At 51.6% G+C, this 27,044-nt stretch overlaps 1 protein-coding gene across 4 annotated transcripts; it reads left to right on the forward strand.

Moving 5' to 3' along the window:
• The first annotated feature begins 1,276 nt into the window (after nt 1-1,276).
• Nucleotides 1,277-26,109, forward strand: TRIM3 (tripartite motif containing 3). Of its 4 annotated transcripts, none has more exons than XM_072725757.1 (12): nt 1,277-1,420; nt 9,724-9,889; nt 15,977-16,208; nt 16,433-16,584; nt 16,797-16,977; nt 17,227-17,959; nt 18,115-18,218; nt 23,360-23,527; nt 23,717-23,885; nt 24,157-24,227; nt 25,267-25,407; nt 25,536-26,109. In XM_072725757.1, exons 2-12 carry the CDS (start codon nt 9,759-9,761, stop codon nt 25,686-25,688), a joined length of 2,235 nt encoding a protein of 744 aa, XP_072581858.1. In that variant the 5' UTR covers nt 1,277-1,420; nt 9,724-9,758; the 3' UTR covers nt 25,689-26,109. The 4 variants fall into 4 exon arrangements, with proteins under 4 accessions (XP_072581858.1, XP_072581856.1, XP_072581855.1 ...); XM_072725755.1 differs by having other exon boundaries at nt 1,319-1,420; nt 15,977-16,203; XM_072725754.1 differs by lacking the exon at nt 1,277-1,420 and adding an exon at nt 1,799-2,218.
• Nucleotides 26,110-27,044: the final 935 nt, after the last annotated feature.

The raw sequence follows: 27,044 nt of genomic DNA on the forward strand, positions 1-27,044 counted from the left end.
GCTCCCTAACAGCCCTTTGGTTCAGTCCGCGCCCAGGTACCGTCACTTCTGTGCTCCCTGGCGGAGGAGAGTTCCAGAATTTTTCAAAATTCTCTGCTACCTCTCTGGAGGACTGGAGGAAGAGGACAACCCAGTCAGCAGGTTCTCCTAGCACTGAGATCCCTGCAGCCTGATTTTGCTCTTTGTCACAGATACTGCAGCTCCCAGGCAGGCTTTCTGGGTTTCGGTCAGCCCGCAGCCGTCTGACTGGAGCTTGATTATTAGATTGGGTGGTTCATACAGATAGATTCCCCCCACCCAGGGGACTTTCAACCAGAAAGGTACTGAATCTCCAGGTGACTGGAGGCAGGCTCTGAGGCAGAGCCCAAACCCTGGTTACACCGCTTCCTAGCCGAGTTAGTTAGCTGATCAGGGCTCGTGTCTGGGAAGCCCGGGGCCCTCAGTGCTTCCTCTGTAAAGCAGCTAATAAAAGGAGATACCTATTAAGATCATGAGTATTAAAGGAGACAATATATGTAAAGTGATTCGTTATGTTTCTGGCACATAATAAGCACTCAGTCCCCGTTAACTGTCATTATAATTTTCCACTGGGGCTGCTTTTCCACAATGTGATGATCCTGAATTGCTCTGGTTTTTGGAGTGTGGAGGGGAATCGCTGGAGGGTCTGAGCCGTATCTCCTCGCGAGGGGGCTCCTGAGGGAGAGTCGGGCGCACGGAGCCAAGTCGTCCTGCCCCCTTTCGCCCCGCGCCCCCTGTAGCGCCCGGTACTGCCCTTCCCCGGGGGGGGGGGGGGCCTCCGGCCGCGCGAGGGCCCGTGCCCCGCCGCCCCGCCGCCCCGCCGCCCCGCCGCCCCGCGCCGTGGGGCGCGCACTGCAGATTCCCAAGGAGCCCCCAGCAAGGCCGGGAAGTGCGCCCGGGAGGGCCCGGACCGGCTCCCCGAGTCCGCAATCTGCGGTCCGGCGGCGGCGGCGGCGGCGGCGCCTTGGCCGAGCCTCAGCGCAGCCCCGGGACCTACTACGCCGCCCTGGCCCGGAGCGGCGGGGTCCGGGGATCCGGGGTCCGGCTCGCGCGCTCCCCAGCCCGCCGGCCGCGGCAGCTCCCGCAGGCGCCCGGGGGGGGGGCGGGGGGCGGGGGCGGGCGGGGCCTCGGCGGCGGCGGGCGGGGCGTGGGTGGGGCCTCGGCGCGCGAGCCGCCCCCTCCCCCGGCGGGTCCGCAGCCCCGCCCCGGCCCCTCCCTCCGGCCTGTGCGGCGGGTCCGGCGGCGGCGCCGGCGCGGGGACAGGCGGAGGCGCGGGGCGTGGGGCGTGGGGCGGCGCCGCGGGCAGGGCCGGGCGGTCGGGCGCTGGCAGCGGGGGCAGCGCCGCGGGCCGCGCCGAGGGGCCGCAGTCTGGGCCTCGGTCCTCCCTTCCTGCTCCGCCGCGGTGAGTGCGACGGGCGGCCCCGGGGGTGCATTTGTGTCCCGGGCTGCCCGGCCCCGGGTCCGAGCCCGAGCGGCGGTGTGTCTGTCCGAGCGTCTGCGGGTGGGGGCACAGATGCTTTTCAAAAGCCGTGTCTGCCGCGGTCCACGTGAGGCGTGTCCGTGTCCGTGTCCGCGCGAGCAGAGGGGGGATTCCTCGGGCTGTGGCTGCTCACGTGAGGTCCGCGTTGGGGGGAGGCGCGGGTGGGTGGTGATGGTTCCCTGGGGCGCGGGTTCGGGAGCTTGTGTGTTGGCGGAGGGTGCCGGGGGCTGCGGCCGAGGGTGGCGGCGGTGTGGCGGGTGGGGTTGCCGAATGGGACTCCGGAATCTGGTGGCCCAGCTCGACTGAAGGGTTCCTTTCTCCCGGTGCAGACACCTCCGCCCTGGCTCCCCGCTCCATCCTCCTCAGGCACCAAGAAGCCCACCAGCCAGGGTGGAGGACACTCTTCCTCCTCTAGCGCTGGTCCCTGGACGGGAAGCCTCATCCGGAGGCTGCTTGTTGTAGGAAAGGACCCCTCTGGTTCCCCTTCAGCCTGGGCCCCGCTTGGAGGACCCCAGGCCCCTCCCCGGTCCTAGCCTCCTCCCTTCTGGACCTGGCTTCAGATCTCGGGCTGCAAACCTGCGGGGACAGATGGTTGCAGGTTGGAGGGGCCGGCTACACCCCAGGGAGGTCCGTCTGACTGCGGGCAGGTCCTGGGCTTGTTCCTGGTGTGGGGGTCTCTGATGTGGACAGCATAAACCCAGGACTAGCACCAGTAGGAAGGTGAGATCTGGGAGGCTGGAGTGGGTGCAGAGGTCTTTTTCACAGGTCTTTCCTTGTTTGTCTGTCCAGCTCGCCACAGCCCATTCATCCCCTAAGTAGGGCTCTGGTTTGCTGCAGAATTGGAGTCAGAGCTGCAGGCCTGACAGGTGCCCTGCCTCTCTTGGCTTGCATGCCTCCAGTGACAGAGCACTTAACTACCTTCTGCTGTGGAAGAGGTTTTTTATGTTAAGTAGAGGTCTTTTTCCTTGGAACTTTGTTTACTTGTCTTGTTATTGCCTGTGCTTTTGCCTCTCTGTCTGGTGAGAGGGAACTGCAGTGATTTAAACATGGCTCTCCTGTCACCAACATATACTGAGCACCCTCTGTGTGCCAGGTGCTGCCTCAGCCACTTAGGGGACAATGACATTCTTGCTGAGAGAAGAGCTTGAGTAAAGGCCCGTAGTTGTGAACACAGCCTGGGTTCAGAAAAACAGAGCAAAACCATATGGCTAGGGTATAGGGTGCCCAGGGGGAGTGTTATGGGTGCCCTAAACTTAGCAAATGTTTGTTTTGGAAGGGAGGTGGGGGCAACGGCAATCACCCTCCAACACAGCTAGCCGTACCATAGGAATCAGCAATCAAATCCTGAAGATGGGATTTAATCATGGCACATATTATAGTCTGTAGGGACCTTTGGCTAGAAAGAGAACCTTGGGAATCGCAGATTTGGGAAACAAAAAGACATCGCCCCCATCCCAATTTACAAGTAAGGAGATGGAATAGAAACTTGCCCAGAGTCTAACCTTGCATTAGTGACATTAGTAACAGAGTCAAGACTGGCTCCTAAATCTCCTGACCTTTTTTAACTGAGATACATTTTAGAGGCAGAATCAAAGATATAGTCATAGCTGGTATCTGAAAGGTAAAAGAATGGGGAGAATGGAGAAGATTCCCATCGTCTACGTAGAGATGTCCAAGCTATGGTTGATATATGGGCCTGGTGTTCAAGACAGTTTTCTCCACAGGAGATAAAGTTTTGGGAGTCAAGAGGATAGTAGCTGAAACCATGGGAGGTGATATTTCCCAGGCAGAGTATGAAACTAAGAGAAGAGGTCCTGGATCAAAGCCCTGGGGAGTTAGACATTTAAGGAATGGGCAGTGAAGGCACAGCCGGAGAGGCAGTTGGAGAACCTGTATCAAGTGGATCATGAAAACATCTAGTATAACCTCTGCCCTTTTGAGTCTTGCTATCTTGCCCCAACTGGTCCATGTTTCTTAATTTTTCATGTTTCTCTTCCTTTACTCACTGTTTTCCCAGTGTACCTATCAAGCTGCTACAAGAGTCTGCTCATATATCCCTTCCTCTGGAAGCCTTTTTTATTCTCCTTCACCACTTTCAGAGTTAGATACTTCCTCCTTTTTCTGGCCATGACAGTTTGAATATGTCGGTATCATGACACCACATTATAGTCATGTATTTCCGTGTCTCTTTCCCACACTAGTCTGAGACTTGTGAGGGACAAGGAGTGCATCTGTTTCAGTTTTGTGTCTCCAGTTTCCAGTTTAGGAGCCTGGTCCAGAGTATGCCCAGGGCAGTCTGATTCTTTGATAGGTTGATCAGCTGATTGGACCGTTCACCCACCTGCTCAGTCTGGCAGTTGTGGGGGTGATGGCACTGTGGATTTCATCACTTTCCATCCCTGCCAATCTTACTGAAAGGATTCCTTGGTTTTCAGGACTTTACTTCCTCCAGAGCTTTATCTGTTCCTGAGAAACCCCCAAAACTGTAACCTGCAGTCATTGTCATTTTGTTGAGGTCTCAAATGATCAAGTACACTTGGGAGCTAGTGTACAGGAGTGACTCATTTTAAGAAGCAAGTGAGCCTCGCTGACCTCTTGCATCATTTTTTTTAACAATGCCTTGGTCACCTACCTCTAGCCACAGCTCTGTAAATCATGTGTACTGGGACTCTCGTGAGGTTGTAGGAGAAAGTCATCGGGAAAATTGGATGCTGTTTGAGAATTTGGAGAAACTGAAAAGCCTTGAAACGTATCCTTTGCAGATGCCGAGGATCTGGTGGAGTCAGCACTGGCTTTCTTCAGTTACTCACAGTTAACTTCCTTCTCAGCCCTCTGCATCTGGCTTCCTCTCCTCCAGCCTCTGGAAGCCATACTCCTTAAAGCTAATGACAGTTTCTTTTTGGCTTTAGATCCTAGGGCCTCTCTGCAGCATTTCACTGTTGCCTTATCCATGAAGCTTCTTCTCCCTTGGTCTTCATGATATCTCTCCTTCCTGTTTCTCCTAGTTTCTCTGGCCACACCTTTTCAGTTTCTTTACAAACAAGCTTTGTTTTCTGGGCCTATCCCTTAAATGTTGAGGTTCCTCGGGTCACGGTCCCAGGCGCTCCTTTCTCTCCTTATACTCTGAGTGATGTCAGCCAATTCCATGGCTTTAGGCACCATCTCTACACCAGTGACTCCAGAATCTCTATCTCCGGGCCGATCTCTTTCCTAGGCTCTGATCTCTTTCCTAGGCTCCGGCCTATCTTTCCCACTGCCAGCTGGACTTCTCCATTCAGATGTCCCATAGGCACATCAGATTTGTCTTAGGGAAACACTGAACTTATCATCCTTTCATTCAGCAGCTCCTCTTCCAGAATTTCCAAGCCAGAAAACAAGGAATCATCTCTAATTCTTTCTTGTCCGTCTACTCTTCACATGACACCAATCAGTTGCCAAGTTCTGTTGATTCTTCCCTATGAAATCAATTTCTCTGCATCTCCCCTTGGCTACTCCCCTAGTCAAGGCCACCATCAGCTCTCCTGTGGAACATCATGCAGTCTCACCTTTGTCCTGGTGACGCCCCTAAACTAATTTTCACACAGAAGTAAAAAAAGTGACTCTTGTGCCTCTATCACTTTATATGTAAACCCTCTCTACCCATCTTTCCCAACCCACGTAACCCAACGTTTCCTTTGCTCTTTGGATAAAGCCTTAATTCCCAAGCAGGGAAGAGTAAAGTCTAAACTCCTTAGTAAGGCCAACCAAGCATTGTGTGATCTAGCCCCTGCCTACCACTCCACCTCATTTCTTTTTTTTTTTTTTTTTTAAGATTTCATTTATTAATTTGAGAGAGAGGGAGAGCACAAGCAGGGGGAACGGCAGGCAGAGGAAGAGGGAGAAGTAGGCTCTCCACCGAAGAGGGAGCCTAATGTGGGACTTGATCCCAGGACCCCGGGATCATGACCTGAGCTGAAGGTAGATGCTTAACTGACTGACCCACCCAGGTGCCCTCTACCTCATTTGTTAGCCCTCCTCTGTCACAGTATGTGACTCAGTCTCCTGATGTAGAAGGCACCATCCTCTGTAACTTACTCATCCTGGAGCTCTCAGTGTGAGTGTCACTTTCTTTAGGAGAACTCTCTTGACCCCCAACCTCCAGAAACCCCCTTCCCCTGCCCCAGCTCTAGATTAGGTGAGTTCTGTGCTCCTGTAGCAAACTGCTTTCCCACATAGTCTTCTATGTTGCATTGCAGTAATCTATTTATTAGATTGCAGAATCCATGAAGGCTGCACTGTGACTATTTATCTTTGTATTCCCAGTCCTAGCAGAGTTGTTGAGTGAATGCTGAATGAGGAAATGAGGTGCCTTTAGAACTGAGCCATAAAAGATGGGTGGGGTAAGGGATGCAGGGATGGCAGTGGGCAGCCCGAGGAAGGAGTGTGAATCCTCAGCTCTGAGTTCAACATCTTCCAACTTTCCACTGTGAAAAACAGTCCGCCTAAACCATTACATGAAGGACCTTGGGGGCAGATCTCTAAGACATGGTGGGATGGGAGAGGTGGGAGTGGGAACCCAAGACAAGGGAATCTTAGTGATTCAGGCTGGGGTATGGCCTTAGCGGTTACATGCCCAGCAAGTCTGGGTGGGGAACTGAAGCAGGAAGGGGAAGGGAGGGAGGAGCTGCCTGTCCTTGGATGTAGCCCAGTCCCCGCCCCTGTGTGACAGGCTGAGAGAGCCCTTTGGGATTGGAGAGAGGCGGAGCCTGCTGTCCAGCTGCCCCAGCAGTACCCAGTAGGCTACTCCTACTCTTCCTCCCAGCCACTCCTACTTTTTCTCCTAGCCCTCCCCTTCACCAGACAGAAGCTTCAGTTTGGCTCCCACCTCCTAACCTTCCACCAACCCTCAGTCTGTCCTCCTCCTGCTCTGTTGTCCTGGTGTTAGGTCTCTCTGGAGAGAGAACCTCAGAATCTCAGTGCTCACATCAGGAGAGGATGCTCTCAAGGATGCCCTTCCTTATCCCAATCCTACTCATGCCCACCCTTATACAAATATAAGACATATGCAGTTCAGCCCTTCTTCTGCTCCTCCCCAAACCTGAAGAGGGTTCTGGACTGGCCCCCACAGCAGACAGACATGCATTCATTCATTCATTCACTCACTCACTTGTCCTTACAGAAGCCCATGATGCATCTGGCTGGGCACAGATAGTTGTTACGATCGTAGCCACCGCCTGTTTTGAAGTAGTCCAGTTCTGCCTCCCTTCATGGCCACGTTTCTCTCATGAATTGTCTACAGCCACTATTGTTCAAGTCTTCATCTTTACTCATCACTCAGCTACTCTAATGCCATTGCTTCCCCTACTGTGCCACATAGCCAAACTGGTGGGCATCCCAGTCTTCATCTGCCTTCATCATCCCTTCATTCTTGAATCACTCTCTTCCTTGGATTTATTTGGTTCCACAGTCTCTTGGTTTTCTTCCACCCTTTTGGGTTCTTCACTCTCCAATCTACTCTCTGTCCCTAGGTGGCCTCATCCATTCTCATCGTTTTAAGTGTCATTAATATGCCAATCCTTCTCAAATGGTAACCAGCCAGATTCTATTCTACTCAGCTTATATTCTATTCCTTATTTGACATCTCTACCTGGACATCATATAGAACGTCAAACTTCACATGCTGAAAGCAGAGTGCTCCACAGCAGTTCCTCAGCTTTCACTGTCTCTGAGCATGGCCTACCATTTGCTCAAGGGAGTCATTATTGGCATTCTCTTTTCCCTCTCATACCCAATCCATCGTGATGTCTTTTTTAAAAAATATTTTATTTATTTATTCATGAGAGAGAGAGAGGCAGAGACATAGGCAGAGGGAGAAGCAGGCTCCTGGTGGGGAGCCCAATGCAGGACTCTATCCCAGGACCCTGGGGTCATACCCTGAGCCAAAGGCAGATACTCAACAACTGAGCCGCCCAGGCGCCCCTTCATGATATCTTTTTGATTCAGCCTCATGAGTATTTCTCAAATTAGTCTACCTTTTTGCCTATATCTCTGCTAATACCAAACATCATCTGACAGGAAGAACTGAGGTAGCTTCCTCACTGGTCTCCCTGCTTCCACTCTGGCTCCTCCTCAATCCTCTTAGCTACCAGAGGAGCTTTTAAATTTATTTTTATTTTTTATTTTGTAAATTACACCATCCCCCTTCCTCCCCTAGGGTAAAGTCCAAAATTTTAAAGTCAAGGTTCTTGGTGCTCTCATTTTATCCTACCTTCCCTAATTCACCTCTTGCCTTTTATTCACTTTGCACTGACCACATAGTCCTTTTGGATTCCCAGTGAACCTTCTACCTAAGAACTTTCATTCCTGCCATTCCTTCAGCCCAGAATGATTCCCCTCCATCAGTCTTTGATGCCCCATCCTCATCCCTACCATTTTCCTTCCATTCTTCAGAGCTTAGCTTAAAAAGTTACCTTACTGGGAGAGGCCCTCTCTGATCACCCAAACAAAAAAAATATTCTTCCTCATAGGATCCTTTCTTCTTTATAGCACTCTCCTCCCCTACAATTTGTAAATACATAGTTTTAAAATTTACTTTTAAAATATATGTCAGGGCATCTGTGTGGTGCATTCAGTTAAGCATCCAACAGTTGGTTTCAGCTCAGATTGTGGTCTCATGGTGGTGAGTTCAAGCCCCATGTTGGGCTTCTTGCTCAGCATGGAGTCTGCTTGGGATTTTCTCTTTCCCTCTCCCTCTGTCTCTCCTGCTAGTGCATGCTGTCACTCTCTCTCTCTAAGATAAATAAACGTTTAACAAATAAATAAACAATAAAATAAATGTCACCACCTCCCCACCGCAAGTACAGTGACCATATCTGTTTTGTTTATCACTTTTTCCCCAGCGCCTGCACAAAGTAGGCACTTAACAAATATTTGTTGAATTATGGAATTAATTCAGTAAATATTGAACAATCCTTATGTTGGGCTCTGTACTAAGTGTTAGGAATAAAAGAATAAGATATAATGTCTGCCTTCAAGAACTCTGCATGTAGTGGAGGAAAACAGAGAGGTAACAAGGAAATTGCAGTAGAGCATATCCAGGCTAGAATGGAGGAGTACAGGATGTGGAGGGACCCAAAGGTGGGATACCTAACCCAGACTTCAGGAAATCAGGGAGGGCCTTCTGGAGGAAGTGACATTTATGTGGAGACCTGAAAGGTAAGTGGGAGCCAGCTAGGCAAAGGGGAGCTTGGAAGAGGATCTCAGGCAAAGAGAACAGAATGTGTGACTGCCCAGAAGCAAAAGAGAACAAGGAGTTTTCCGGGAACTGAAGAGACACCAGTGTGACTGATTATAGAATCATGAGACATGAGGTAGTAGAGGGAGGTATGGGCCAGACACAGCTAAGCCTTGTTGGCCACTCCAACGAGTTTGGACATTGTCCCCTGGACAATAGAAAAGAACCATTGAAGGATTTTAATAGGGAGGAGGTGACAAGGTGGAACCTGTGTCTTAGGAGCCTCAGTTTAGTTGCGAGGGAGATGGATATTAGATGGATAAGAGGCACAAGTGAAGAAACAAGGGTACCAGTTAGAAGGCTGTCACTATATCACAGGACAGATTTGGTGGCAACCTGAACTGAGGGCAGTAGATGTGTGGTTGGAAAAAAGGGCATAAGATATTCGGGAGGCAGACTCCACAAGACCTGATACTGACTGGATGTGGATACTGATACTGAATGTGATCCCAGGGGAGTCGTGCTAAGGGCTGGGTCAGAGCTTAGGAAGAGCTGCGGGAGAGACCCTCCATGAAGAGAGCCCCCTGGAGGAAGATTTGGGGAAGGCAGAGGAAGTGAAGGGTGGGTGTCCTTGAAAGTGGGCATCCCTGTACTGTGCAGTCAGCGTGCACTATTGCAAATTCTCAAAACATCCATTTGAGGTATGCACTATTCCCACAATTGCAAATTAGGAAACTGAGGCTCAGAGAGGTTATATGAATTGTCTGAGGTTACATACCTGGTAAGAGGCTTTGAAACCCAATCAAACCCTAAGTCTGGTTTTAACCAGAGCACCATGCTCGGAGGTCACTGGGCCCACCTACTTCACCCTGTTCCCTCCTGATCTCTGCCTGTCCTGCCTCTGGCAGGGAAGAAACGGGGTTAGTTCTCTGCAGGGGGATTTGAGTGGTGGGGATCGGGTGGGGAGAGGGAGCGTGGGCTTCCTTGGGGCTGACCGTCTCTCTGTATGCAGGCTGGTGTGAGTGGCAGGAACCCTCCGTGGGCACCATGGCGAAGAGGGAGGACAGCCCTGGCCCAGAGGTCCAGCCAATGGACAAGCAGTTCCTGGTGTGCAGCATCTGTCTGGATCGGTACCGGTGCCCCAAGGTTCTGCCTTGCCTGCATACCTTTTGTGAGAGGTGAGGGGGTGTGTGTACCGGGGAGGGATGAGGACCTTGCAGGCCCCCCTAAGTGGGGTGGCATGTGTAAACCTATAGGAGATAAGGGAAGTGCATACACATGGAGGGGAGCAGATGGACCCTAACCTGCAGGAGATGAGGTTTTGGTGCAAGAACGTGTGACAGGCCAGAAGCTGCTGACCCTGGGTCATAGTACCTGCCCTTTGCCAGACCTCAAGGCAGCTTTCAACACTGCCAGAGAAATCAGACAGAGTGGAGACTCTCCACGAGCTGCAGCACCCGTGGGAGGACAGATGAGGGTCTTTCCTTCCCTGCTTGTCTTCATGGTCGTTCTGAGGCCCTGAATGAAAGGCATCACTCCCCACCTTTAGGCTTTTATCCGTTATTTATTCATTCTACATATATTTATTTATTGAGCATCTACTATGTCCCAGACTGTCCCAGGCATTGGGTATGTTAAGCAAACTGATGTAATACTTGCTCTTAGACAGCTTACAGTGTAGTTAAGGAGAAAGAGAGTCATCAAACGGTCCTACAGCCAGACTGCAGATAAATATTGCCCCCTTCATAAGGCTGCAAATAAAATGGTAAGCTACGAGAGTTTATGGTTTAGAGAATGAGGGAAGTCTTCCCTGAGATGCGACCTGGAGGATGCACTAAGTGATGTTAGCAAGTTAACAAGTGGTACAAGCATTCTAGGCAGAAATGGGAAAAGGCATGTGGAATGAGGGAGTGTGTCAGGTAAGAGGGCCTGGAGGAAGTCTGCTGAGGCTGGAGCAGAGCTTTGTGATTGAGGTGGTACGGGTGAAGCTAGAGAGTCAGGTGGGGCCCTCACCACAGGAGGCTTGGTAGACATGTTAGAGAATTTTGCCTTTACCCTGAGGTCCCCATGAAGCCTTTGGCCCATTGCCTCCACCCAAGCCTTCCCACTGCCTCCTGCCTTCACTGAAAGCTGCCTCTGTCACAGGGACACACTTTTCTTCCAACCCCACCGCTCTTTAAGATTTCAGCTCTACTCTCTCACCCCATCATCAACTGGAAACAGTCTCAGCCTTCTGGTCTATTCCAGACCTCTTCCATCAACCTGATGACTTCACCACTCACTTAGGCCTCTTGGTTCTCAACTGTTTCTCCAGGGACATCCTCCAGACCACCTCAGTCTACTCTCTCCCAACTGTGTCTGGAACTTGCCATTACCCAGAATAATATCACCTCTGTGGTCATAAACTCTGGTATCCCCTTCCTGCTCCCATTACCCCATTCCCACTCTAGCAGCTTTGACTGGGTATAGACACCCAGCCCCCTCAACTGCTCCCTCTCCCAGCCACCAGCTCCATCCTTTCTTACCCATGCCAGGCCCTGTGGCTGACCACCTGACTGGCTGCCATAATTTCCTCAGGTCTTTGTTCTTTTCTGAACCCATGCAGCCGCAGCCGATGCTCAACCCTGGATCAGAACTGTAATTGGACATCTCTGTACCTCCTCCTAGGCCCAGTTCACTGAGCTCTCATGGAGAAAATAAGTGCCTGAGAAATTATAACAGTAACTACAATATATCAATTGCTTAGTATCTGCCAGGGACTGGCTAAGTGAAATACATGTATTGAACTGCTTAATCCTCACAATAGATACTTTGTTATCCTCATTTTAGAGGGGAGTAAACTAGGGTTAAGAGTCACTGAGTAATTAAGAAATGTTTCTGAGGCTCCACAGTAAGTAAATAGCTGAGGTCTGAATGTCTGAATCCAGGTTTGACTTCAGGGCCTTCACTCTTAACTACTACTCATTCATTTATCCCTCAGTCCCTGCTGTCAAAGAGCTTTACTCTAGTGGGTGGTGACTGACAGTAAGCAAGCAAATAATCAAACAGGAGAGGTGCAGCAAAGTTCTTTGCAGGAAATAAAGAGGGATTGAGTGGGGATGGTTGGGCCAGGGGCTACTCTACATAGAATCATCAGGGAAGGCTTCCCTGAGGAGGTGACATTTGACCTGAGGCCTGAGGATGAAGAGATACACTTGCAGAATGGCCCATGTAATGGGAAAAGCCCGTGTCAAGGCCTTTGGGAAGGGGTAGAGATCTGGGCTATACTCAAAAGAAGTGAGTATAGCTGAATGAGGAGGATGAAGTGAGGTCCAAAAGCATCAGGATAGTTTGTGGAGGAACTTGGTGGTTTTAGGAAAGTGTTTAGATTTTATTCTAAACACAACGGGAAACCATTGGAGGAGGGTTTTTGTTTTTGTTTTTTGTTTAGGCAAGGAAATAACGTGACATAAATTAGATTTTAAAGCACCCTCTGGCTGCTGTGTGGAGAATGGATTACAGAGGTGCAAGAATGGAAAGAGGAAACCTGTTAGGAAGGTAGTATAAGCCAGGTATGCTCAACACATAGGAAGGAGATCTCGATGAGTTTGCAAGTATTTTGCTGAGGAAACCCCAGATTCAGTGAGCTGGGCAGAGAGCTTCAGGGAGACAGATATTAATGGCTGAAATTCAGATAGTAGGGTTGATGCAGAGATTGGCAATGAGAAACGGGAGGTAGGGGTAGCATGGGAGAGGATAGCTGAGGTGAAGTGGAAGAAAAGATCACTGGTTGTGTGAAGGTCAAAGAATTGAGATTCTGATGGTGGATGGGTCACCTTGCAGATGTCAGAGCCCTTGAGAGTGACGACAGGAGTTTGTGTGTGTGTGTGTGTGTGCGTGCATGTGGGCACATGCATAGGGGGTGGGGTGGGGTAGTGCTGGGGGGGGCGGTCTTGGGGGTGGCAGTAACAGAAGAAGAGAGTGAGCCAGAAGAAAGTCATTGGGCAAGCCACCATGAGGCCACTGGAGATAATAACAGGAGGGTGGTATAGACAGAACACATGAGCTTCCAAGGAGCTGTAGAAGAACAGAAATGTTCCAGCTGCGAGCGAGGAGAGTTCAACCCCACCTTCTGGCCCTAAGGAATGTGGAATGTGAGACAAAACCACTCTCTACTTGACACGACTGCTGGCAAAACTAGGTCACAAATTAATATTTGTGAAGCACTTAGAATCGTGCCTGGCACACAGTGTTTATTAAATAAATAAAAATTAATTAATGCAGATCCAGAGGTGTAGAGAACATTAAGAGAAGAAATTGAGGATATGGGAAAGTATACACCATGCAGATAGATCTCCCCTCTATAGATTCATGGTCTCCAAACACAGCCAGGGGCTGTGTTTCTAGAAAGCTTCATCTCCTCCTCCCTTCAGTGACTAATCCCAGCCTTTACCAGTCTCCGGAACCCCTCCTTTGCTCTTGGCAGCCGATCTTGCCTGAGGGAAGCGAGGCATCCTCTCTAACTTCACCCCTGCACTCAGGTACATCCATCTCTCTTTCCCCCTTCCCCCACGCAGAGAATGGGGTCCACTCCTCCTCCTCAGGCCACCTGGAGCCATTACCCCCTCCCAGAGTCCTGTCCGTGTTTCTTCTTGTCTCTGCTGGCTCCTCAATTTATAAACATGTTCAGGCTCCCATTACAAACAGATGGGAACTCTCCTGTGTCCCTTCATCTCCTGCGAGCTGCCATGCAGTCCCTCATGCCAAGCCCCTTCTTCCTCAAACCCCCAACCTCCCATTCACTCTTCAACCAGCAGCAGTCAAGCTTTCTTTCCTCTGGCACCGCACCCCCCACACACACACACACAATTTTCCTTACAGACAAAACTACTCTCACACTGGGCAAGTTCAGGGGGCCTTTCCCCAGTCCTTAACTCCCCTGACTCCTCAGGTGCTTTCACACTGATCAGGATCCTTCACCTCCTTCTGGAAATGCACTACTTACTTTGATGCCTTATCAGTGCCTCTCCTCCTACTTCTCTGCTGGTTCCTCTTTGCTCTCCTCATTCAATATTTGTTCTGCCCTGCTCCTGTCACTGACTATGCCTTTTGGGTTGATCTCATCCTCCCCTGTGGCTACAGAGGCTACCTCAATGTTGATGGTACCCCATCTCTCTCTGCCTTTTCCCCACCTGTCCTACTACCCAGATGTCCTGCTGTTCCAGTAAACTCAGCCAGGTCAAAGCTGAACGCCTTTATAAACCACTCCTCTGTCTGTGTTTCTCATCTTAGTGACTGTCACCACCATCCAATCCATCATCTAAGCTAGGAATCTGGGAGTCAACCAAGACTCATCTCTCACTCCCCATATCTACTCAGACCTAACACCTCCCACTGCTGTACTTCTTAAATGCTTCTCAAATTTGTTCCAGCTCCTAGTCTACATTGCTACTGCCTAATTCCAGGTTCTTCTCATCCACTGCAAGATCTCTTACAAGACTATTGTGAGAGCATCTTGGCTAAGCACATGTTTTGCCTTGGATTTGAGTCCAGGCTCCAGTGCTCACTAGCCTGTTACCTTGGATGACTTACCCTTTCTGAGTCCATTAACATAAACATAAGGCACAGAGCAAGGCACCTGGCACATAGTACTTAATAAACAGTAGCTGGATGCTGCTGCTGCTGCTTTCTGCTGTCTCATCACATTCAAATTCATGTTCCACACAGAGGCAATGAAGAGGATAAAACGTAAAAGTGGCTATACCATGCTCCTGGTGTTCCCTGTTGCTATTGGGATAATTTCTTTCTTTCTTTCTTTCTTTCTTTCTTTTTCTTTTTTTTTTTTTTATTTTCATTAATTTATTTGGGAAAGAAAGAGCAAGTAAGAGAAAGAGCAAGCAGAGGTGGGGGAAGGGCAGAGGTAGAAGGAGAAGCAGACTTCCTGCTGAGCAGGGAGCCTGAAGCAGGGGCCAATCCTAGGGCCCTGAGACCATGACCTGAGCTCAAGGTAGACGCTTAACCAACTGAGCCACCCAGGCACCCCTGGGATCATTTCAAAGCTCCTAGTGTGGGCCATGTTACCTTGCATAACTGGCCCCTGTCTCTCTCAGACTTCTCTTACCATTTCTTGCCTTGGACTTGATCTCCACCCACCCCAAACTGCTTCCCTGCTTACATGATGCTGTTTCTGGCTACCTTCTATGTCTGGAACACCCTTCCTCTTCTCCCTGCACTTTTCTTTGGTTAGGCTAACAATGATTTATCCAGGAAGATTTAGCCTACACCCTCTGAAGCTTTTCCTGGCTTTTCTCTCCACTTGTACCTGGGGCCAGATGCCCTTTCTATGCATTTCCTTATCACTGTATGTATGGTAGTCTTTTGCTAGTAATAAATAATACTAATACCCTATAATATATAATGCTTGCTCTGAGTTGGCATGTAAGCTCTTTACTTTTTTTTTTTTTTAAGATTTTATTTATTTATTCATGAGAGGCACACAGAGAGAGAGAGAGAGAGAGAGGCAGAGACACAGGCAGAGGAAGAAGCAGGCTCAATGCAGGGAGCCGGATATGGGACTTGATCCCGGAACTCCAGGGTAATGCCCTGGGCCAAAGGCAGGCGCTAAACTACTGAACCACCCAGGGCTCCCCAAAGCACTTTACATTTAATCCTCCCTCCAAAACCCTGTGAAGTCTGTGCTGTCTCCATTTTACACAGGAAGGATACTTGGCTCATAAAAGTTAAGTAACTTATCAGGGGTCACATAGTATAATAGATGACTGACCTAGAAATTGAACCCAGGCAGCCTAACTCCAGACCCATGCCCTTATCATTATACTATTTACTTCTATAAACTCTGACTTTTTTCCTCTGTAGACTTGGAAGTATTTTAGTGATGGGTACTGCGCTTTATCCCAAGAGCTTAGCACAAATTTGGCAAGAGTAGGCAGTCGGTAAATGTTTAATGAGTTAATGGGGCTAGTTGCACGTTTTCTATGAGAACGGTTTGTAAACACCTTGAAAGGTGAGCCTGTGTTTGTACACACTGTGAAGAATGCACATCTGTCTGCTTTTCTGAGAGAGATCAGGGATGTGTTTTACTCACTTGTGAAAGGTGAGGCCTTTTACACCTGCTGGCAGGACAAGATTTGTGTGCCAACTAGAGAGATTTCAAAATGAAGTGTACACCTGTGAGGAGAAGGATTGGCATCTCTGGAAGGCGTGAGGAGGGCTGCACTGATTTTGCCCACCCCTCATCCTTTTGACTCCCCCTCCTCCCTGGCCAGATGCCTCCAGAACTACATCCCTGCCCAGAGCCTGACGCTGTCATGTCCAGTATGTCGGCAGACGTCCATCCTCCCGGAGCAGGGCGTCTCTGCACTGCAGAACAACTTCTTCATCAGCAGCCTCATGGAGGCGATGCAGCAGGCACCTGATGGGGCCCACGACCCCGAGGACCCCCACCCCCTCAGCGCAGTGGCTGGCCGCCCCCTCTCCTGCCCCAACCATGAAGGCAAGGTGGGCCCAAGCAGGCCCAGTGAGGCCAGGACTTGGGGTGGAGGGCAAGGAGAGGCTGGGAGAGGGGCTGAGGGGCTGAGGGTGAGAGGGCGTTTTGTTGGATAAGTGGTCCAGGTAGGGGGATGCACTTGGAAGGTGAGGGGCGAGGAGGGCAGAGCGGGCGGGGAGGAGACAAAGAAGTCTGGTGTCTAGCCATTGCCTGACTGGAGTGCTTATGCCGCCAGACGATGGAGTTTTACTGTGAGGCCTGTGAGACGGCCATGTGCGGCGAGTGCCGCGCGGGGGAGCACCGCGAGCACGGCACCGTGCTGCTGCGCGACGTGGTGGAGCAGCACAAGGCGGCCCTGCAGCGCCAGCTCGAGGCCGTGCGCGGCCGGTAGGAGCCTGGTGGGAACCGGGGCTGGCGGGGCCTGGGCTGGTGGGGCAGGGGAGGGACCCTGGGGAGGCTTGGAAATAAAATTCTTAGGGAGGGCGGGGAGGTCTCAGGTAGGGGATCTCCTGGAGGGCACAGTGGAGACCCCCTGAGAAGGAATGGTTTGGTGAAAGCATCCTCAAGCAGCCGCGGTATGAGATGTTTCCCCTCCCTAGACTGCCACAGCTGTCTGCAGCTATCGCCTTAGTGGGGGGCATCAGCCAGCAGCTGCAGGAGCGCAAAGCAGAGGCCCTGGCCCAGATCAGCGCAGCCTTCGAGGACCTGGAGCAAGCGCTGCAGCAGCGCAAGCAGGCTCTGGTCAGCGACCTGGAGGCCATTTGTGGGGCCAAGCAGAAGGTGCGTGTGTTCACCCTTCCCTACCACTGTCCCTTGTGAGATGGCCTTGTTACCACCGTGCCTTCCCTGCTTTCCACGTCTGGGCACCCCTTTCTGCCTTCTGACCTGGCCCCGTAGGGAGGGCAGCACCCGTGTCCCTTGTCCATACTCAGCCTCTTGCATTTCTTTCATGCTGTAAGTTCGTGAGGAATCACAGAGACCCCTTCCGTGCCAGTCTGCGCACCCAACCCTCCCCTCACCCCTCCTCAGGTGTTGCAGACCCAGTTAGACACACTGCGCCAGGGTCAGGAGCACATCGGCAGCAGCTGCAGCTTCGCGGAGCAGGCGCTGCGCCTGGGCTCGGCCCCGGAGGTGCTGTTAGTGCGCAAGCACATGCGAGAGCGGCTGGCGGCGTTGGCGGCGCAGGCCTTCCCCGAGCGGCCGCACGAGAACGCGCAGCTGGAACTGGTCCTCGAGGTCGACGGGCTGCGGCGCTCGGTGCTCAATCTCGGCGCGCTGCTCACCACGAGCGCCACGGCCCACGAGACCGTGGCCACGGGCGAGGGCCTGCGCCAGGCTCTTGTGGGCCAGCCCGCCTCGCTCACCGTCACTACCAAAGACAAGGACGGGAGGCTGGTGCGCACGGGCAGCGCCGAGCTGCGCGCCGAGATCACGGGCCCCGACGGCACGCGCCTCCCGGTGCCGGTGGTGGACCACAAGAACGGCACGTACGAGCTCGTGTATACGGCACGCGCGGAGGGCGAGCTGCTCCTCTCGGTGCTGCTCTACGGACAGCCGGTGCGCGGCAGCCCCTTCCGCGTGCGGGCCCTGCGCCCCGGGGACCTGCCCCCTTCCCCCGACGACGTCAAGCGCCGCGTCAAGTCCCCCGGCGGCCCCGGCAGCCACGTGCGCCAGAAGGCAGTGCGGAGGCCCAGCTCCATGTACAGCACCGGCGGCAAACGGAAGGACAACCCCATCGAGGACGAGCTTGTCTTCCGCGTTGGTACGCGGGGGTGGAGGGCGGAGGGCGGAGGGCGGAGGGCCCAGCCGGGCGGGGGCGGGGGCGGGGGGGGGGGGGGCAGTGGGCTGGGTGGTTCTGGAGCACCGCTCAAAATGACCTCAGCCAATTGTTCTGTTTTCCTCCTGCCCTCCCCACAGGCAGTCGAGGAAGGGAGAAGGGCGAATTCACCAATTTACAGGGCGTGTCGGCAGCCAGCAGCGGCCGCATCGTGGTAGCAGACAGCAACAACCAATGTATCCAGGTAAGCGCCTGCCAGTTCTCCCCTGACACCGGTGAAGGTTCTCAGACTAGACCGCCTGAAAAAGAGAGTGTACCAGTCACCTCTTGAAAGATGAACCAATCCTTGAAGATAGTACCAGTCCTTAAAGAGCAATGAATCGCAGCACCATCCCTCACCCACCCACTTGCCATCCACTTCCAGTGGCCACAACTCTATCCAGCACCTTCGCAGTTAGGCGCCAGCGTTTTCCTGTGCTTGCAGCCTCTATCTCCCAGGCTGAGCCCCTGTCCACGTGAGCTCCTGGACTCCAAAGATCTGGTTGATTCTGCATACCCCTCTGTCTCCATTGGAACATCCACCGGACGGGCTTACTTTCTCCCCTATCCCCACGTGGTCAGGATGCAGGCATTGCCCTCTCCTGCTTTCTTTCATCATACCAGCCTGGCCCTAGAGTGTCTCTTGTCCATGCTGGTCTCTGCAAACATCTGCTTGGCTAGATAGTCAAGTGGGAGCGACTGATGAAGAGAGGTGTCTTCCAGAGGCTAAACTATAGTGCAGCCTCAAACGTGGTCCTGCACCCAGCGCTCCCAGCCCCTCACATGCCTGATGAAAACATCTGCTACACCAATGGGCGTGGCACCACTCTGCACTTTGAGCTCCTTAAAGCCAGGAAGCATGATTTTCTCTCTGTATTCCTTGTAGTGAGCCCAGAGCCTAGAGACAGGCACCAGCTTGATAGAGCAGATAGCAGTTAAAAGCTTAGGCTCTGAAACCAGACACCTGGGCTTGAATCCTAGTCTGCCACTTACTGACAAGTCATGTGACCTCTCTGAGCTTCAGTTAGCTCATGTTAAAATTGGGAAAAGAATACCTTGTGGAGTTGCTGGGAGCATTAAAATGACATAATGCACGATACCTGACACCTGGTGAACCTTCTTCTAATGTTAGGTATTGTTAAAAATATCATTGTCCAGGTGGAGACTGTAAACAAAAGCCAGGAGGTAGGAAAGTGCCGGAGGGGGGTTGTTCAGGGAACTGGAAGAATCCTAGCCAGCTGGAGGTGGATTACTATTAGGAGCCGAGTAGCTGAGGTTATATTGTAAACAGTTTTGGAGAAGATGCTGTGGAATTTTTATTTTATCCTGTGCAGGATTGTTTCTAACTACCAGGCACTTCAGTTCTTGGAAACATTTTATCAGGTGGCCAAACCTTTCTTGAAGATCCTTGCTTCACAACACCTATAAATTTAAAGCTCTTCCTCACCCTGCCTGAATACCCATGCTACAGATCTGTCACCTCAGTGTCAGCTCCTCCCACTCCCTGCCTTCCAGGTTAGCAGGCTGAAGGTGCCAGGAACTCTTCAACAACCATTGTCCCAGTCCTGTCCAGCTTGCTTTTATTCCTACCTTATTCCTGAGGGGAGAGGAATGGAGAGGTGCAGGGCAGCACATGGAAGCTTTTGGGTCCAGCCAAGATAGTGAGCGGATGGGGGGTGGAGGTGGTGCCAAGGCCCTACTCAGTCCCACCCTCCACCTTCCAACTCCTTTTCTCCTCCTTATGCCAGAGATGCCTTCTGGCCCCAAAAGCTGAAATTTGGGAAACTGTCCCTGGTGTGCATACACATGGACGTTCACATGCACACAAAGATGTTTGCTACTTTGTCTCCCTAATGAAGGACTGGGGAGTTGAGAGAGAGGGCCTGGGCCTTGCATTTCCTTTCCTCTCCAGACACTTGCTACTCCTACAGCAGGCCTCCTTGCTCCTATGCCACCTGTACCCCAATTTCATAACTGCTAGGACCTGGGCTCTCAGATTCCAGAGCTGAGTTACTGGGGTTTCCTTTATTTTGGGGTCTTCCAGCTTCATATGGGCCAGGCTCCCATATAGATGTTGCTTCCCCACCCTGTTCATGACGTTTGGTGACCTTGTGAACTTTTCCTCCTTTGGCCTGTCTATGGTGACAGCTGAGGCAAATCCCCTCGTAGTGCCTAATCAGCATCAGCTGACAAAAGAGAAAAAACATTTTGTGATTTTTGAATGAAGAATTTGATTTGTATATATTATATTCCTGTGTAATAGTTTTAGTCCAGAAATTTTATCAGCTTTTCTGTGAAAACTTGCTCATTTCCTTCAGGCAGAAGAGTAATCACATTCTTCTTTGAGTTCCCTCGGCCTTTGCTATAGCACTTTTCATTCTTTATTAGAATCGTTGGTTTGTCCTGTTGTTTCTTTTTAGTCTCTCTGCCCCACCCGCACCTTGCCTCTAGACTCAGATCCTGAAGTTACTTAGTGCTACTATCGTGTAGGAGAGAGGTGTTAAGGACCAAACTAAGGCACCAGCAGATTCTAGAGACGTTAAGAGGGCAAATATGGAGGCACCTGCATGGCTCAGTTGGTTAAGTGTCTGCTTTCAGCTCAGGTCATGATCCCAGGGTCCTAGGATCAAGCCCCATGTTGGGTTTCTTGCTCAGAGGGGAGCTTACTTCTCTCTCTCCCTCTGCCTGCTGCTGCTCCTCCTCCTCATGCTTGTGCTCATTCTCTCTCTCTCTGTCAAATAAATAAAATCTTAAAAAAGAAAGCAAATATGGCAGGTTTTGATGAGCCATCAGATGTCAAGGGAGAAGAAGAGATCAAGAATAGCAGGACTTGGTGCCCTACGTAGCTGGTGCTGCCATTCAGGAGCAGGCCTGGGTATCAATTGGTGATTTCCCTTCTGTACATGTTGAGCGGCTGTGCAGCAGGACTGGAGATGCCCAGTTCTGTGTGAGGCTGAGCCAAGGAATTTGTACATTTGTTGACTGACTGCTGTGTGCCCGTTGCTGTGCCAGCAGTGCAAATGCAACAGCAAGCCAGGCAGACGGTCTCTGTCCCACCTGAAGCTTACCTGCTTGGGAGACAAGGGTATTTAGCAGTTAGTCTGCAGGAGTGAAAGTTGTTAATAGGAGAACTGTGAAGCATATGGCATAGGCCTACCTTTATGTGTGTATATTGACTCAAGAGCTGGAGTTGGTCATGGGAAATTTCTCTGAAGAAGTGACCTGGAAATGTCTGAGAATCAAAAGATGAGTAGGAGTTGGCCAGGTGTCAGAGGTGGATAGGATAGGAAGGGAAGAGCGAGACACCACCACCTCCACCAAGCCTCAGTGTTGAGTTGGACCAAGCTGCCTAGACCAGAGGGGGAAGAATTGCAGCCTTGCTGCTGATCTAGCAGGACCTTTTAGCCCCTCTGACATCAGCTCTTCCACTCACGGTGCCTCCCTGTCATGCTGGCTAATTCTGGCTTGCCACAAGAGACCAGGGCAGACCCCAGCCGCTGGGCTGGCCAGCCAGCTGAGGGCATGCTGGAAGTCCACGTCAGGAGGGATTGAGGTCTGCTGGTGGGTCCACTTCAAATAGCCCTGCAGGCCTAAGAGATGGGGATGGGGCAGGGGCAGGGGGGCTAGGCCACTAAGGAAGGAGCAAAGCCAAGACCCAGAACTTGAGCTCCCCAAGGCTGCTCCTGGCTCATCTTCTGTCCCTAGAGCTGTAACAAAGCTGAGTATGTGAGACTTGTGTAGTGTGAGTGATGTTTTGGCTGTGAAGGAGAAATAAGAAGGCTTGGCTATAGAGGAAAGGAGCATTAAAGGAGGTGCTTTTAGGATGGGGAGACCTGAGCGTGTTGCACACCTAAAGGAGGAGGTAGGAGAGGAGAAAAGTTTAGAAGGATTGCTCTGTCTGGGAAGAAGGCTCCTTGTCAGCCTCTTAGCCTGGACATACTCACCCTTGTTCACCACCCCACCTTTTCTTGTCTCTTGCCAAGTACTATTGTCTTCCTCCTATGTCTCCTGAGTCTATCTTTGCACCAGCAACTACCCTGGAACAAGCCGTCATCACTTCTCACCTGGACTAATACATCACCTCTAACTGCCCAGCTAGTGTCCAGTTTAGACTCCTCCCTGCAGCCCGATTATTCCTTCCTAAAAGCTCCCATGTGTTTTTTCCAACAGTACCAAGCAACTATCAGTGGACACTAACCAGGTGCCCTGCAGATTTAACTGAATTTTGACACTGTCTACTAGAGATAGCATCACTTCCCATAAGACTGTCCCCGCCTCAGATGCCAGTCACAAGTCCAGGTTGTTCCTTGTGTTTCTGACTGACCAGCTATAAATTGGAGGGTCATACGACCCCCTCCTCAGGTTTGGTTAATTTGCTACAGTGACTCATAGAATTCAGAGGAACATTTAATTATGTTTACCAGTTTACTATAAAGGATACAGATGAACAGCCAGATGGAGAAGTAAATAGGGTGAGGTCTAGAAGAATCTCTAATGTAGGAACTTGGTCCCTGTAGAACTGGGGCATACCACCCTCCTAGCACCAACCTGGAAGCACATCAAATCTGTACCATTCCTCTCTTCTTCCCAGAGATGAGTGGGTGGGGCTGAAAGTTCCAACTCTTTAATGATTTGGTCTTTCTGGTGACCAGCCCCATCCTGAAGCTGTGTAGGGGCCCCATCCTGAGTCACCTCATTATCATGAGCTCAAAAGGGGCTCCTTGTGAATGGCAAAAGACACTCCTATTAATCAGGAAATTCCAAGGCTTTGAGGAGCTCTGTGTCAGGCACTAGGGACAAAGACCAAGTATATTTCTTGTTATACCACAAAAGCAGATCTCATCTTGTCACTCCCCTGCCCAGAAATTTTCAGTGAATCCTCATTACACCCAGGAGAAAACCTTGTTCTTCTGTTCATGGGAGTGCTCCCTGCAGTCCAGCCACACTGGATGCAGTGCCCATACTGCACCCTGTGCCTTTTACCTACTGTTCACTCTGCTCAAATGCCTTTCCTCCTCCTTTACTGGCCAGTGTTGGTTTGTCTCTTGGCCTCCTTATTAGGCTGTTAACTCAGACATACCTCTCTTGGAACCTTCCCTGGCCATTCCCCCTCACCCCTGTCCTCTTCCTACAGTCTCTCTCCTTCATATCTGTGCTGCATGTGACCTCAGGTCTGCAGCTGTGTCTGATTCTTCCCTGTGCCCCCCAGCATGGTGTCAGTAAGTGCTCATTGAATGACTGAATGAATGGGGGGGGGGGTTTCCTCCCTCAGGATCTTGCTCCCTTCCCTCTGTGCCCACAGTCTCTCCCCTCCTTCCCGCTCCTTCCCTTGCTCCTCTGCTCCAGGTTTTCTCCAATGAAGGCCAGTTCAAATTCCGCTTTGGGGTCCGAGGGCGCTCACCAGGGCAGCTGCAGCGTCCCACAGGTGTGGCAGTGGACACCAATGGAGACATTATTGTGGCAGACTATGACAACCGTTGGGTCAGCATCTTCTCCCCTGAGGGCAAATTCAAGGTAAGAGGCCTACTGCTGTCACTGTGCTCTGCACTTCAGATGGCCTGCCAAGGTGACCATTTTAGCGCCTCCTGGTGGTCAGGACCCAGAATGGTCCATCCCTAGCCCCATGTTCTCCTTTAGTGGCAGGCTGGGACTACTCTCCCCACAAGGCAGGAGAAAGCCCCTAATGATATCCTCTTCCTCCAGACCAAGATTGGAGCTGGCCGCCTCATGGGCCCCAAAGGAGTAGCCGTAGACCGGAATGGACATATCATTGTGGTAGACAACAAGTCTTGCTGCGTCTTTACCTTCCAGCCCAATGGCAAGCTGGTTGGCCGTTTTGGGGGCCGTGGGGCCACTGACCGCCACTTTGCAGGTATTGAGGAAAAATTCAGAGATCTATCCTGACACCCCAGCCCCAGAGAACTACCTTGGGCACCCCAGACTTAACCACCCCTCCTCCTAGATCTGGGCCTTAAAGGACGTCCTGCCTTCACTATACCTTAGGACCATTATCCCAGAGATAACCTGTCAGCCTCTGAGACCCCACCTCTTTTCTAATACCCCAGCTCTGTCATCCCAGACACTCTTCTCCATCCCAGTCAGTATCCCAGCTCACTGCCCTAGAGACCACTTTGTATTTTCAGGGCCTCATTTTGTGGCTGTGAACAACAAGAACGAGATTGTAGTGACGGATTTCCATAACCATTCAGTGAAGGTCAGTGTCCTCCTTTCCTCCATGACAGCTGTCCCAACATCCTTTTCTCTTTCACAAGACTCCTCTCTCTCTCACATTTTCCCCCTCCTTGAGATCATTCATTGGAATAATAAACATTTATGGCATGGCTACTTTGTCCTGGGCACTATGCTAGAAGCTGGGGATACAGTGATTAATAAGGCAAATACACTGTCTTTTTGCTAATAGTCTAGTAGGGAAGAGGTAAAGCAGCATATTACAGTGTATTATTATGTTACAGTTATGTGGTAGGGAAGTGCAGGGAACTGTGTGAGGGCATAGCTGAAAGATTTGATTCAGGTGAGAGGAGAACCACCTAAAGGAGCAGGGGAATTAACTAGGAGGGATAGAAGGAAAGGATTTGAGGCAAGAGGGACCAGAGCAGCCAAGAACTGGAGGCAGAAACCCTTCAGCATGCTCAAGAAACCACAAGTAGTTCTGACTGTGTTTGAAGAGGGGAGTGGTTCCAGTACTGATGAGTCTTGGTGCCCTGTTAGGGGACTTGCTTTCTTCCTGAGAGCCGTGGGGAATCATCGAAGGGTTGCAAGGAGCAGGGCAATGCAGTCCTGTGTCTTAGAAAGATCACTCTGGCTGGGGCAAGACTAGTGTCAGGAAGATCAGTCTTTTGTAGTAATCTAGATGAGAAATGTTGAGGACCACTACAGTGGCCATACATACAGGAGGGTGCAGATTTGAGATAGAATCAGCTGGTTGTGTGAATTTGCTGGTTGTCATGCAGAGGAGGAGGTGGAGTTGAGAATGCCTCCTGGGCCAAAAGGGTGTTGCCATTCACCGAGAAAGAGAGCTTGGGGAAGTAGAGCTGTTAGGCTTGATAAGCCCAGGGGACATCAGCTGGAGATGTTCTGTAGGCAGTGGGAAGCATGGATGTGAAGCCTGGGAAGAAGGGGGCTGGAGCTGCAGATCTGGGGGTCCTCAGCCCTGGGGCTTCACCCCGCCTCCTCTAAGGCCCTGCCCTGTGCCTGAGGCCGGGTCCCCAGCCCCCAGCCCTTTCCCCTGCCAGGTGTACAGTGCCGACGGAGAGTTCCTCTTCAAGTTTGGCTCCCACGGCGAGGGCAATGGGCAGTTCAACGCCCCCACGGGAGTAGCAGTGGACTCCAATGGGAACATCATCGTGGCTGACTGGGGCAACAGCCGCATCCAGGTGAGGCCCAGGGATGGCATGGGGGTGAGGCTGCTTGCTGTGCTCCATGCACCCTTTCCCTTCCCCCCTGCAAATGCCTGCTATCTGCCCGGTCTCACCTCTCCCTCCATTGTCCACTCATTCCCCAGGTATTCGACAGCTCTGGCTCCTTCCTGTCCTACATCAACACGTCTGCAGAGCCACTGTATGGCCCCCAGGGCCTGGCACTGACCTCAGATGGACACGTGGTGGTGGCCGATGCTGGCAACCACTGCTTTAAAGCTTATCGCTACCTCCAGTAGCTGCATAGGGGCCCTGCCTGGCTCATGGAGGGACAGATATGGGGGGATTGGACAAGAGGGTCTGGCCAGGAGGCAGGCCAGACCTGGCAGCACTGAATGTGGGCCGTGGGCATGGGTGTGCCCGGTGCCCTCCCTCTCCCCCTCTCCCAACCCCACGGTTGCACTTTATTTATTCGGTTCTTGCTTTGGTGACTGGGTGGGCCTGGACTGTGGTCCCAAGGATGTGTGCAGAGCTTCACCCTACCCCCCACCCCATACACACCTGCCCGGTCCCCTCAGTCTGCTCCCCACCCCCATCCTGGGGCCAGAACAGCCTCTTACTCCAGGGCAGAAGTCCCTCTGGTTGTCTCCCTACCACCCTATACACAGTGACAGAGACAGCAATACCCCACCCCCCATATTAAGTAAATGTGTTCACCAAGATGGTTTTGTTGCTTTCTTATGGGGAGGGGCTGTGAGGGTACCAGAGTTTGGGACTCATTCTGAACTAAAAGATGAGCAAGGAGGTAGGCAGAGAATCCAGATTCCCAAAGAGCCCTGATACGTTAAAGTTTCAGGAGTGGAGTGCAAAAAAGGGTGAACCCCTGGGACTCTTAGCCACCTGCCAGATCCCTGTCCCTAGGCCCTCATTTCCTGCAGAAATAGTAAGTCCTTTGGCAGATTGCCCTACAGCTAAGAAGGAGCCTGGGAAAAAATGACCCTTCCCCAGAATACAACCAGTAGCTGCAGGGAGAACAGTTTGAGGATATGATAGCAATCCTTGAAGCCCAGGTAAGGAACCTTGGGGCTAAGCCCAGATGGAATCCACATGTGAGAGACTCTGTAGCCAATTTTAAAGCTCAGTGCTGAAGCCCTGGAGCCCCACTTAATCCTCCTGTTTTCCATTGTACAGTTGCCCATTCTCCACAGTGGAATGGGGGTCCTAGCATCCCTCCTGAGTTCTAGTGGGCCAGGGTTCGGCTGCCAATTCCAGAGATAATTACAACCAGCACTCAGTGATTTGGAAGGCAGGGTCTATGACTTCTCCCTCTACAAAAGGCTGAGGCTCAGATGAATAGGGCATATGACTGATAAAAAGCAGAGCCTGGACTTGAATCTATAGCTGTCATACTCCTAATCTGAAGGTTGTTGCACCTTACTCATTATACCTCTTGCACCTGGCATGGTAACTGGCAGAGAAGGCACTCAACAAGATCTGGGGAATGATGGATCTGGGAAAGTTAGTTATGAGAGGTCATGGGAAAGCTCAAGACATTGTCCTCGTGTGGCATGATTCCTGGAGCTAGGATGGGAGGGCCTGTCCACAGACCTATGGAGGACCGTGCAGAAATCAAGGAGGCACCACGTGGACCACTG

The sequence above is a fragment of the Vulpes vulpes genome, chromosome 11 (genome assembly GCF_048418805.1).
Source record: "Vulpes vulpes isolate BD-2025 chromosome 11, VulVul3, whole genome shotgun sequence".
NCBI classification, from domain to species: domain Eukaryota; kingdom Metazoa; phylum Chordata; class Mammalia; order Carnivora; family Canidae; genus Vulpes; species Vulpes vulpes.